Source organism: Spea bombifrons, chromosome 3 (genome assembly GCF_027358695.1).
Source record: "Spea bombifrons isolate aSpeBom1 chromosome 3, aSpeBom1.2.pri, whole genome shotgun sequence".
Taxonomy (NCBI): Eukaryota; Metazoa; Chordata; class Amphibia; order Anura; family Pelobatidae; genus Spea; species Spea bombifrons.
The window spans coordinates 107,012,753-107,026,132 of record NC_071089.1 but is presented as its reverse complement, the minus strand read 5'-3'; the positions used below and the strand labels follow the sequence as shown (position 1 = coordinate 107,026,132).

The 13,380-nt window shown below is 41.1% G+C and overlaps 1 protein-coding gene across 1 annotated transcript in view; it reads left to right on the top strand.

Annotated features, from left to right (window-relative positions):
- EIPR1 (EARP complex and GARP complex interacting protein 1) overlaps window positions 1–13,380 on the top strand; it is a 75,782-nt gene that overhangs the window by 24,238 nt on the left and 38,164 nt on the right. The window contains exon 4 of the mRNA XM_053459038.1: window positions 11,076–11,232. Coding sequence (XP_053315013.1) covers window positions 11,076–11,232 — 157 coding nt within the window. The remainder of the gene's footprint in view (window positions 1–11,075; window positions 11,233–13,380) is intronic.

The following is a 13,380-nucleotide window of genomic DNA, read 5'->3' as shown; positions in this document are numbered from 1 at the left end:
CTATTGGTCCAGAAGAAGGCAAAAACGAGTTCAATTGTGCCTCAAAAAGTGGAAAATTCCAATATAACCAATTATATCCCTTTTTATATTCTTCTTTGGATAAACTAATAAATCATCCATCCTTTATTTAAAGGCACACGTTCAACTAATGCTACCTATATCTATGACCTACACTATATCAGCAAAAGTATGGGGGCATCCCTCCTTATTTAATGATTTTAGGTGTTTCACCCACTCCCATTGCTAACAGGTGTATAAATCAAGCACATAGGCAGCCATCTCCATAGACAGTCATTGTCGGTAGAATTGGTTGTGCTGAAGAGCTCGGTGAATTTAAATGTGGCACTGTCATAAAATGCCAGCTTTCTCACAAGTCTGTTTGGGAAATTTCTGCACCGGTCCACTGTAAGTGCTATTATTGTGAAGTGTTGGCATCCAGGAATAACAATATCTCAACTATGAAGTGATAGATCACACGCACACTCAGTGCGGGACTGCTGAGTGCTGAAGCACACAGCATGTAAACCTCACCTGTCCTCCGCAGCATTGCACACTACAGCAACATCCACAAAAGCAATGTGTGTTGGGAGCTTCATGAAATGGGTTTCCATGGCCGAACAGCTGTAAACAAGCCGGAGGTCACAATATGTGATGTCAAACGTCAGCTGGAGTAGTGTAAAGCACGCCGCCACTGGACTCTAGAGCAGTGGAAATGTGTTCTCTGGGGTGATGAATCACACTTCAATATGTGGAAGGCTGATGGGCAAATCTTGATTTGGCCGATGCCAGGAGTTTGGTGGATGAGGGATAATGGTGTAGGGTTGCTTTTTCAGGGTTTGAGCTGGGCTCCTTAGTTCCAGTGAAGGGTAATGTTAATACTACAACATACAAAGACATTTCAGACAACTGTAAGCTTCCCACTTTGTGACGCTGGTCTGGGGAAGGGCCTTTCCTGTTCCAAAAGGTGCATCGGCGATTGTGAACCAGGCGTTTTCGTCCAACAACATTGTGCCTGACCTCACAAATGCCCTTTTGGCTGAATGGGCAAAAAATCCCATATATACACTTGATAAATCTTGTGGAAAGCCATTCACTAAATAGTTTAGGCTATCGTAGGCACAAAGGGAGGGGACAACTCCGTATTCAATGGTTTTCTAATGGGATGTCCAACAAGCTCATATAGGTGTGATAGTCAGGTGTCACTCTTGGTCATTAGTGAAGTCCATGTATATGTATGTATATAAAGAAATATTTTAAAATAAGAATTGGTTAAGAAAGCAATTTCCTGCATTGAGTGACCTAAGTCGGCATACATTATTACCCAGTCTTCTACAGGGATTAAAGCCACCTAGATTTAGGCTCTTCTGCGTAGAATGGTAATTTAAACAGTATAAGGTGCAAGGTATGTCGTACAGTCCTATCCCAATAAGGGAACACTGTAGCACATTTTCATTCTGCATTCAGCTTTTAGTTTCTAGGTTACTAAAAGGGTTATTTCCTTTCCATGTCACAGTTTCCAGTCCGCTGGCTCTTTTTGAATACTGTAGGCGTTTTCGTTCCATACTTATTCTTCATAGCATGGGGGAAGTGCTAAAAAATAATTCAGCACTTCATGCAGAGGTGTCTCTGTACCTTCTCCAGTTGCGTGCACACACGCACGCAGAAGTAATGAGCCTCTTGGCAGACCAGGGCTGGGAAAAGATAAGGGGGCAATTCGTGCGATGCATAAATAAGCAGCCCCCCACATTAAAACCCTAGCCGCATACACACCCACTTGCTATAAATTCTCCACAGCCGTTTTAGTGATTGTTCTGTTTTGCTGATGAGAGAAATCAAGCAATCATGAAATCCTTTTGCATTTTGCTATTTCGATCCGCCAAGCGTGGTGCGTGCTGCTCATTAGGAAGAGGGGGTGCAAGCGGGGAGGGGAGTGGTGGAATAATAAGCCCCTTGGTTTGTCAATGGGAAAGAATGAGCTTTTTTAAAGCTGGCTGCTTGTTCCCATCACATAGGGAGCATTAATGGGCACCAGCTGTGCTGCAGCTATAGCCGCTCCGGCACTTCAGCTCTGCACAGCGCGATACCGTGTGGCGATGGCGCAGAAGTGCCTCCCGTGCCGTATCAGGAAGTATACACTTCACTTGTCGTTCCCAGGGCAACAGATTAACCATAGACAACTGGCCATTCACTGCCCTTGCAGATCAAAGGGTGGCCACCACTGCCTCCTGCTCCAGTGTAGATGTCAACAGGCAGCATGATATAGGAAGAATTGCAAGTGGAGTTTCAAGGTTACAGATGGGGATGGGGATCGTATCCGACCACAAAACAAAAAGCTAGTTCAGACATATCTTGGCGAGATTCGTCTTTGTGTTTCAGCATCCAAATCCTTTCATCTTTTTTGTTTATACAGTGAAGCAGCCGCTGTACAGTCGTTGCGGGGATTAAAGACACCTAGATTTAGGCTCTTCTCTGTAGGATCGATAAGCAAGGAAACCATAAATTATCACCTCTTCTCCCGTGACCTTGTCTCAAGTGCTTCGAGAACCGCCTTTAATAGCCAGCTATCGTGCTGCGAAAATATCTGCTCCATCCACCATTCAATACATGTTACAGTAAAACAGGTTCTCCAGACCACGTAATTTCACATTCATCTGGAACAGACTGCAAAGGGAGCATACCCGGTCATCTGCTGTCTCTTTGTGTTTAGAACAAAAAAACACACTTTCTATTAGCAGTTCTAGACATGTGTAGGGAATAAGGTGTGGAGGGCATTAAAGGATCACGAAACAATCACAGACGAGGTGACACCGAATGCTCAGAGCATTGTGTTCTTGGCTTCTTCGATTCAAATCCTGTGTCCACACAGTGAATGGAAGAGGCATGCAGTATTCTTGCACCTCATTTCTTAAAGATGCACTTAATATTCTGTAAATGCGGACAGCGAGTATAGACCACATTTGCTTTGGCTACGAGCACAACTAGTTGCTAAACATTGGTGAGAACAATGTTAGTTACAAAATTGGCTCCGATAAAAAAAAAAAACATTGTAACCATTGTTAGGAAATGGGACCAGTGCGTTTTGGCAAACCTGTAATATGTGAACGTTCGGTCATGAGAACACTGGCAGCAGCAAGTGGGTCGCAGGCTGAAGGCCACAACACATTCACGGTTCTATGCCCATCAGTTCAATACACTCTTCAGATATCAGAGTTGTAAACTTGTATATGTGTGTAATTAGAGGGTTCTCCGCCAATTAATTGTGCTGTGGGGGCTGTCATAAGCCTTGGGTGATACACGATATGCTGGTGTGTAGTGTGAGCCTTGCAGCGATGTGCCCACATTTGGGTGATGAAATTTGATCTATACACTGTGGTGGCCAAAATACATGCATATGTGTTGGCTAGAAATGTAGATTCATGCGATCAGCAGGTATGCATTGGCTTGCTACACGCAGGACTTAATCCTACAATTGTTTGCACTGCCATATACATAGCTTTACATCTAAATACTGTATGTGTGTCTTTATATATGCTGGCAGTATAGGATAACACAGATTACAGACCTTGTATTTTCCAGCGGACGGAAGGTTTGAAAATGCCTCTTGTTGCACTTTAGAGAACTCCACGTTCTAACCTGATTATCTGATTTTCAAACAATAATCCTACAGGTACATAACAGGAAAAATAAGTGTTCCGCCTTAGCTTGGGATTCAACGGTTTGGCTCTCTGGAAACCCGAACTTTGCTTTTCGAGACATAGCCCTGTCATCAACCCCTCACTGGCGAAATGTGGATAAGATTAGACGGCATTGATAGGAAATTGCTTAGCTGGCGGATTTTCCCCTTGCACCCCCCCTTTCCTCTCCTCTTCCCCAACCCTGTCTATGAACACTGTGAGAGCTCAAAATCACAGCAAATGTATGCAGCCAAGCTGCGTCTCTGGCAGTCGCAGGGTTACACAGCATGAGGAGATGTAAGGAACAAAAGGCGGATGATTGAACAGCTGTGAGTTGTAATGCTTGCTAACGAGTCCCCACACAGCTGTAATCAGAATCCAGACCTGTTATCCCACTGATTCCTTATGCAGAATTTCCGACACAAAATCTTTAACCCTCTCGGCGCATTGCAGGTTCTTCCATTTCATGAAGGGTTAATGTCTCCGCACACACCTCTGCATCTCCTAAGATGATTTAAGTTTCACGGTGTCCTCCTTTGTGCTTTTCCCTTCATTGTGTTTGGGAAACAAAACAGAGAATTTGATAGCACTAATTAAAAGGAGGAGGGATGCTAGGACAAGAGGTCATAATCCCAAACTAGAGGCATAACTTCTGTATTTGCTCGATTAGAAGATGACCCTGATTATAAAATGACCCCCCCCCCGAAATCTGAATAGTAATTTAGGGGAAAAAAGAGCCTGACTATAAGACTACCCTATAGTAAATACATTTTACTAGTAAATATTGATTCACATGTAAACTATTTTTTTCATATTTAATAACTTTGAGAAAAATGCATTTTTGTTATTTTCTATATATTTGCCAACCTGTCCCCCAGTTATGCATATCTGCCCCCCAGATATGCCGTATACCCCCTTATATGCCACTCTACCCCCCAGATATGCTTTATACCCTCCTATATGCCACTCTGCCTCCCACATAAGCCTTTTACACCCCTATATGCCAATCTGCCTCCCTGCTATTCCTTTTAACCCTCTATATGCCACTCTGCCTCCCTAATATTCATTTTCAACCCCCTGTATGCCACTCTGCCTCCAGAAAGCCCTTATACCCCCCTTATGCCACTCTTACCCACCCCCGACTTACCAGTGCTTCCCTAGACTTGTCCTCCGTGCTTCAGATTCCTTGGCTTCTTGGCCCCAGAAGGTCATGTGATGCCGGCATTCCATCATAGAAGCCCCAGCGGAAGTGTCGGCAGCAGCAGAGGTTGTCTGTGCGCATAGCACAGACGGCAACCGGCTGCGGGAGAGGAGGATCTGGGTCACCTGCAGCGCTGCGGGGGAGCTGGATCTTAGTCTTGTAGTCAGACCTCTAATTTAGTGGTGTGATATAAGAAGCACCTTGTGCATGCTTGGTAATAACTCCAGAAGCCATTAGCAGCCATGTTTTTTCTCCAACTTCAAAGGGTCCCCTAAGACCATGTTATGCTCCTGGATCTAACCTGTTTGTAGAGTTAATCGTTGCCTTTATTTACTTCTCTGCACAGTAATGGGACATTCTTGAATTCTCCAGTTGTAGCTGATGGATGGCTGGTCTACACACTTATCACCATTTCCCAAAAGAGCAAATCCTATGCTTGTGCCTGAATCTCGCACCCCTGTATTTTCCAAGAATGACCATTTGTATGCAGCATTCTCTTTCTACGTGATTTCAGAACTCTTCAGAACTTCTTTTTAAAATGCTATAGGCATAATTGTGTGTTTAGTTTATTGTCAACAAAGCGATAAGCATGATATAAAGATGTCTCCTTATTAGTTTTTGGCCGTTTTTTAAATTATTTCTTGAAATGTAAAATAAAAATTAAAACCCCCTGCCTTTTCTGTGTCTGCAGATACAGTGGATATAAAAAGTCTACACCCCTGTTAAAATGCCAGATTTTTGTGATGTTAAAGATTAAGACAAAGATAAATAATGTTAGAACTTTTTCCACCTTTAATGTGACCTATAACATGAACAATTGAATTGCAGAACAAGCTGAAATCTTTGAGGGGGGAGATAAAATAAAACCTCCCAATAACCTGGTTGCAAAAGTGTGCACCCCTCTTATAACTGGGGCTGTGGCTGTGTTCAGAATTAACCAATGACATTCAAACTCATGTTAAATAGTCATTACACACCTGCCCTCCTTTAAAATGACTCTGATTAATCACAAATAAAGTTCAGCTGTTCTAATAGGATTTACCTGACATTTGCTTAGTTGCATCTCAGAGCAAAAGCCATGGTCTGCAGAAAGCTTCCAAAGCATCAGAGGGATCTCATTGTTGAAAGATATCAGTCAGGAGAAGGGTACGAAATAATTTCCAAAGCATTAGATATACTATGGAACACGGTGAAGACAGTCATCATCAAATGGAGATAATATGGCACAACAGTGACATTACCAAGAACTGGACGTCACTCCAAAATTGATGAAAAGACGAGAAGAAAACTGGTCGGGGTGGCTTACAAAAGTCCTACTGCAACATTAAAGGAACTGCAGGAATTTCTTGCAAGTACTGGCTGTGTGCTACATGTCACAACACGTATTCTTCATGTGAATGGGCTATGGGGTAGGGTGGCAAGACATAAGCCTTTTCTTACAAATAAAAACATCCAGCTGAACTTTTTGGCCATAATTCCAAAAGGTATGTTTGATGCAAAAACAACACTGCACATCACCCACAGAACACCATACCCACAGTGAAGCATGGTGGTGGCAGCATCATGCTTTGGGGCTGTTTTTCTTCAGCTGGAACTGGGGCCTTAGTCAGGCCTGGGGTGGATGGAATTAAGAACAGTTCCAAATACCAGGCAATTTTGGCACAAAACCTTCAGACCTCCGTTAGGAAGCTGAAGATAAAGAGGAAGTTCACCTTTCAGCACAACAACCCAAAGAACACATCCAAATCCACAAAAGCATGGCTTCACCAGGAGAAGATTAACATTTTGGAATGGCGCAGCCAGAGCCCAGACCTGAATCCAATTGAACATCTGTGGGGTGATTTGAAGAGGGCTGTGCATAGGAGATGTTTTCACAACCTGACAGATTTGGAGCGCTATTGCAAAGAAGAGTGGGCAAAGAGTGCCACGTCAAGATGTGCCATGCTAATAGACTTCTACACAAAAAGACTGATTGCCTTTCAACAAAGTATTAGTTTTGGTGCTTCAACAAAGTATTAGTTTAAGGGTGTGCACACTTATGCAACCAGGTTATTGTGAGTTTTCTTTTGTTATTGCCCTCAAAGATTTCAGTTTGTTTTTCAATTGAATTGTTCACGTTATAGGTCACATTTATAGTGGACCTTTCACATCACAAGAACCTGGCATTTTAACAGGGGTATGTAGACTTTTTATATCCACTGTAGCCCTTCTTAGTGACAGAAGTTAAACACTTCCTTTACTTTTAATGTTGTAAGCCTAGCCTATTTATCACGTGGCTCATGGCATACATGAGTTGAACTTGACTCAGTCTGGTACTCGGCCTCCAGGGGGCATTGCTTTCAGATATGCCCTGGTCAGTGTGAACTTGCAGTTAAAAGTGTGCCAGGAAAGTATTAAAGAATATTTGGTCTTCATCCAAAACATCCAGCCAGACATCTCCCTGCCACCTCACAACACGTCAGGCCTGGACTCGATAGCCAGCACCAGTGACTCCCTGCTCACTGATCAAGTGTGATGGGTCTCAGTGTGAGCGGTGGTAGACCGTTATGACATGAATGCCTGATTGCGAGATCCGTGCATTCCCATCATCATCAATGCTGGGGAGTTCTGAGTGAATAGAGTAAGAAGCAGTGTTTCTCTGTCTTTCAAGAAGTGGGGTAAAAGTCCTAAATAAAGTTAAAAAGGAAAACAAAAATCACTGACATCCAAAAGAGATTTCCAAAAGGATATCTATCCATATTATACTGGGAACAGTGCAAATGTTTAAAATACATTAATTGTAAAATTAAAAAATAACTTTTTTTTTTTCTTCAAAAAGTACACCAACATCCATTTGACCTAGCGCAAAGAAATTATCAAAACACAAAAACACAATGCTTCTCTACCTCCAAAACTGCATTAACCAAACTACACTATATGGTAAGGGATGAATGAAGAGTATTACTGTGATCAGGGGAACTTGGCGAATATACATAAATCCAAAGTTAAATTGAAAAAAAAACAATTTTGTTCTTTACGTATTAGCACTCCCAATGATAATGTTTTGAGTGTTTCTATGGTTTCAAAAGAAAGCCATACTAAAAAGGATGCCTAGTGTGTGTGAGAATCTTGATTAAACCAACATTTATTTAAAAGGCCCAAAAATCTGGTATTTAGGGTACTTAAAACCCTTGGTATTGAATGGGTTAAATAACAAGAAGTCAAGGTTTCCATGAGGACCGGTATTAGAGCAAAAGGCTTTTTTAATAGTTGTAAAGAAAAAAACTAAAAGTTACATTTCTGAGTACCGTATTTATCGGCGTATAACACGCACTTTTTTTAAACTAAAATATGAAGTTGAAACCCTACCTGCGTGTTATACGCCGATAAATCCTAGAGCTGCACAATCTTCCCCTGCACAGCTCTCTCGCGCGCCCTCTCTGATACCGGGAGCCGGGTGATGAAGTCACTCCAGCCCCGGCATCAGCACAAAAAGTAAAACGCTGGAAGATAAAGAGGACCCATACCAGATCTCCCAGGAGAGTAATATATACGGTAGGGAGTAATATATACAATTAATGTTTGTGTGTGTCTGAGTATGTGTGTTTGTATGTGTGTGTCTGAGTGTGTGTGTGTCTTACTGTGTGTGTGTCTGAGTGTGTGTGGTTTTCCAGATAGCTGTGATTCTGGTTTTTTTTGTTCATTTTTTTTGTTCAAAGAGGTGCTTTTTCTTTCATATTTGCCTTATACGTGGTATAAATGTTATAATAAATGTTATAATGTAATAAATATTATTCCAACATTAAGTTCAGAGCTTCCAAGTCATTTATTTAAAATGTATTTTTTTTTACTCAAATTTCCTTGTTAAAATGGGGGTGCGTGTTATACACCAGTGCGTGTTACGCGCCGATAAATACGGTAATTTTGGTGCAGTATATCGACTAAATGAGAAGGTGAAGGGAAAGCCGTCCGGCTTACCGAAATGCGAGCCACCAATTGGAACTAGGATCTCCAAATGCTTTTTTCCTATTGGCTGCAGGGGGCCCTGTTCTAGAGGCAGACTTTTACAACAAATACAATAGTGAAGATATCCTCCGCTAGCTCTGCTGGTGTATTGACGGTGACAGACGAGTGTTGCGACGCCTGCTGATACTGCTGTGCTAGAGGTTTTACTGACAGGTTGAAATATGCGCAGCCAATGGGACATATAATCTCTGCCCTGATTTTTCCCATTGGTGGAACGCTGCCTTTTAATTTAGTAGTTGGGACTTGTGCTCATTTTTATGCTGACAGAATCAGTGAGAGGTAAAATAAGAGTGCAATATAGAACCAGTTAAATTAGCAATAATGGCCAATGAGGCCAGTAACAGTATAGAAAGCCAATTAATGTTATGAGAACCCCGTTCATACAGAACTTCTTAAATGTGCGCTTGTAGCAAAATTCGAACTTCAGCAATAATAAACTTGGCCCACTGTGAAAAGACAGGGTGTCGAGCATATAGAACGAGCTTGGTTGCAGTTCATCTGTGACGGTAGCGAGGGTAAGGTTACTTATATTGTCGTTCACTGTTTATTGTACTGATTTATTTATTTTTGCAAATGATCTGCTAGAATTGGCTAGTTTTTAAATTTGAAGTGGGGATTATAGGATCTTTGACCGTATACTTTATTTCAGTGCAAATGCTTCAAGTTTTCTAAAAGAACAAAAAGTTGTGATCTAAAACTAGAGGGTCAGAGGTTTAGATGTAATGTAAGGAAGTTTTACTTTACTAAGAAGGAGGTAGATAAACGGAACAGCCTCCCTGCGTAAGTAAAAGAGGGTAATACAGCGTGGGAATTTAAACATGCATGGGATAAGCATAAAGCCATACAAAAATTAAGACAAGACCAAGGGCTGATTAAGACCTGGGACTTTACTTCTGGAAAAATGTGCAGACAAGATGGGCCGAACGGTTCTTATCTGCCATCAAATACTATGTCTTTCTCATTAGATGTCTTTCAAAAACACGACTCTTTACGTAGGATTGATTGGGGCCACCATGTATGAAATAAATGAAAACCTGCCGAAGTATATCACAAACTTGGACCTTGACATGATCAATATATTTTGCAGTTAGAGACATGTCTCTCTCTCTTTTTTTTTTTCTTTCAATCAAATCTCTTTATAGAAGTTAAAATGTTTAACAAGTTTACCTCTGCATCTTTTCTTAGTAAACATTCTTATTGTTTTTTTTTTTTGTATCATATTGCCAATTTACACAGAATTTTGTAAGCACCTTGGGATGCATTGTCTTTTACCCAAGCGATGACCCTTTGGGGGGCAGTAGTCTGAAAACGACTGAATCTACCCTTCAATAATATAACCGAGACAAAGCAATTGGAAATGAAGACCCTTGTGTCTAGCCCACAGACCCTTCTGCTCTTGGCCTAATTGGGGAGTTGGATGTAGGCCGCGATCCCACCATTACAATACTCGCCACCTCATTTTTTTCCTCTTCTTTTCATAATCCCATCCCCACACATCAATGATACTTATTCAGTTGGATGATTGGTATGAGTTTATATCACGTTCTTGGTATTATGGAGAAATGTATGTCTCCTTTCCTTATACTGATACTTGATGGCTTTCTTTGATTTCTTTTCCTGTATCCCTTTTCCTTTGTTTTTTTTCCTTTTCTCATGTTCAAAAAACAAAACAATAAACTTTAATTTACCAACACAAAAAGGAAATGAAGACCCTTGCCCTTAGGCTCACAATATATCATGTTTTTTTATGTGTGATGGATTGAGTTGCCTCTGTTAGTCAAATTAGAGTTGGGGTCCATTTTCATATATATATAGGGTCATATTTCTTTAATAACTATGTTTTCTTTGACACGAGGCAAATTTGTTTCTTCCAAAATTTTCATAACAAAAAAGAGAGAGATGGTTTAAGGGGATTCTGTTTCCTTTTTTTTTTTTCTTCCCAAAAGAATTAAAATTTCATCAAGACATGAACACTGGCTTCAGAACATGGAGAAATTGGGTTAAACATATGCTAATTACAAGTTCTGCAGAGGACTGATTGCCAACTTCAGACTCTCGCTTCTATCTCCTTCCTGCATTCTGCTGCTTATTTAAAACAAAAAAAATATATATAAATAAAAAATACCAATGCGCCATCATTTCAGATGTGTTCTACATTCACTGATCTGTTGACTATTTTTTCCTTTGTTGCTTAGTTTCAGACAGTAAAGTCATGACATGTGCTGCTGTGTGGAGGATACCAAAGGAGTTGGAGTCGGGCAGCCATGAATCCCCTGACGATTCATCAAGCAACGCCCAATCCCTGGAGCTTCTCTGTCACCTTGACAACGCGGCCCATGGCAATATGGCCTGGTAGGGTTCTGCATATTTTATACACAACCGCACAGAACGCGGTTTAGTTAGGAAGCGCGTGAGATTTTCAATTCCGATGGTATGTTTTGTTATTATAAAGTAGATAGACAAATGGGGGTTTGTATATATATATTTACGTACATAATACAGCTGTCTTTTTATATATGTGTTTAGAAATGCATAAACAAATTCTTATGTTAAACCAAAAAGGTAGAATGTGAACGTCTAGAGGCTTATCTGTTAAGTGCAGGGTCAGGGCTACCAAATAGGCATACCTGTGAAGAGCTGATTCTCCAGGTCAGATTCTTCTTTCTTCCGTGCCTAATTCCCAGCCAGTTCTCTCCCAATAATGTCTGTCTGGTGCTAGCCCCATCTTTACACAAAGCCACTTCACATAAAAGAGGGAACGCTCTGGTTGTTGTGTGTGACAGGCTGGGCAGCTTGACCCAAGTGCAGGCTTGGACTATGAATATATTAATGATCTTGGCCAGGTTATGATGGAGACCATCATGCAGCTAGTTGCTCATAAAATAGCTTTCCAGGGAAGAGGGTTCCCTGTATGGCGATTTGCCATCCTGAAGAAGTAAGCACGGAAGACAGAGGGCAAAGCAGAGCAGAGCTAACTGACCACTGACTTACCTACCCACTCTTCTCGCTAGGGCTGAAGTGTGATAGAGGCTCTAGGGCTGAAGTGTGATACAGGCTCTAGGGCTGAAGTGTGAGACAGGCTCTAGGGCAGAAGATATCTATGATATCTTGTTTTTATTAAAGACATTTGAATGATACTGTATTGTTTGTGTCCCTGCACTGTAGCACCTGGCGCACATATTAAAGGGTGACATAGGGAGTCTTAGGTGTTTATCCTGTCACACTACCTCAAACTTCATGTAGAATGCATTTTTGAAGTCCATGGTCTCCAGTATATTTTGCTGCATGGAAATTGGTTGGCTCTTCAGTTATTATAGCTAGAAGTTAGACTTTTGTCTTATTTAACTCCTCCCCAAGCTACCTATAATGAAAGTGGTAGCATACTTCAGTATGATTCTATTATATGCTTAGCAGAATGGGAGAGACAGTCACGTGTATGTTACATGAACACTGATGTTTTGCAGTAACATGCACTTTTGTCACCATATACTTGAAATATAAGTTGCAATTTCTAACACCAATAACAAAACAATGTATATTTCAATTTGCATGCAGTAGAATGCTTTTGGAGTCCATGCAAAATAGACTTCAGCATACATGAAAAAACTAAACAGATTTGGGGGCTAGACTGTTCCTTTAACCGTTGGACCATCTTGCTGAACTTTAATCATTTTCCCACAAATTCTAAAGCAGACAGTTGTTCTGAGATTAGAAGCCTCTCATTATCTTTGTGGAGTCTCTTATCACCTGTTTGCCAGCTTCTAATCACTGCATACATTATGCTTAGCAGTTCTGGAGCTGAACTACAAGATTTCAGAAGTAAACACATTGCTGCCTATGTGTGCAGAACCGAAATACAAATTTATATTTGTGGCATTTCCCAAGAATGTGTATCTTGCACGCGAACAACACAGTACATCATTTTAAATCCATACTATTGGTTTTCAATTTAAGTTAGCAGAGCTACCAATGAAATGTTACCTCTGTCGCTCACCAAAAGAGCGGCCAATGTAAATGTGTGTCATTCAACACAGAAATGAATCCTAGAATCCACCGTTAATGCGACTGGTCAGTTTCTGCGTAACTGGATCGAGAAGCATAAGTGACTCAACTCAAATGTGGCGATACCTAGAGTTTAATGACCTACAAACGCTTATACTGAATGCTGGTGTAGAGACTGAAAAGATGGTTGCAGGATTTACTGTACAGAAAACAAATCATGAGCAACCCATAAACTGATGGTGCTCCTTAGGCTAGGTTTCTTAATGAAAAACGCCAGGAAAAAGACAAGAAAACTGCCACTGCATTTTCCTGCGTTTTGGCGTTTTTTTTCTGGGGTTTTTTTCTGGCGTTTTAGCCTTTCTGTGGAAATAGCTTTTTTGACCTTAGGCAGTTTTTCCAGCCTTTACACGTTAGAATTTTTACCCAGCTAAAAGGGATTCGGATAAATGGCAAGTATCTGCCCCCTCCTGATGTTGTTTCCTTGGTAGAGTTCTACTT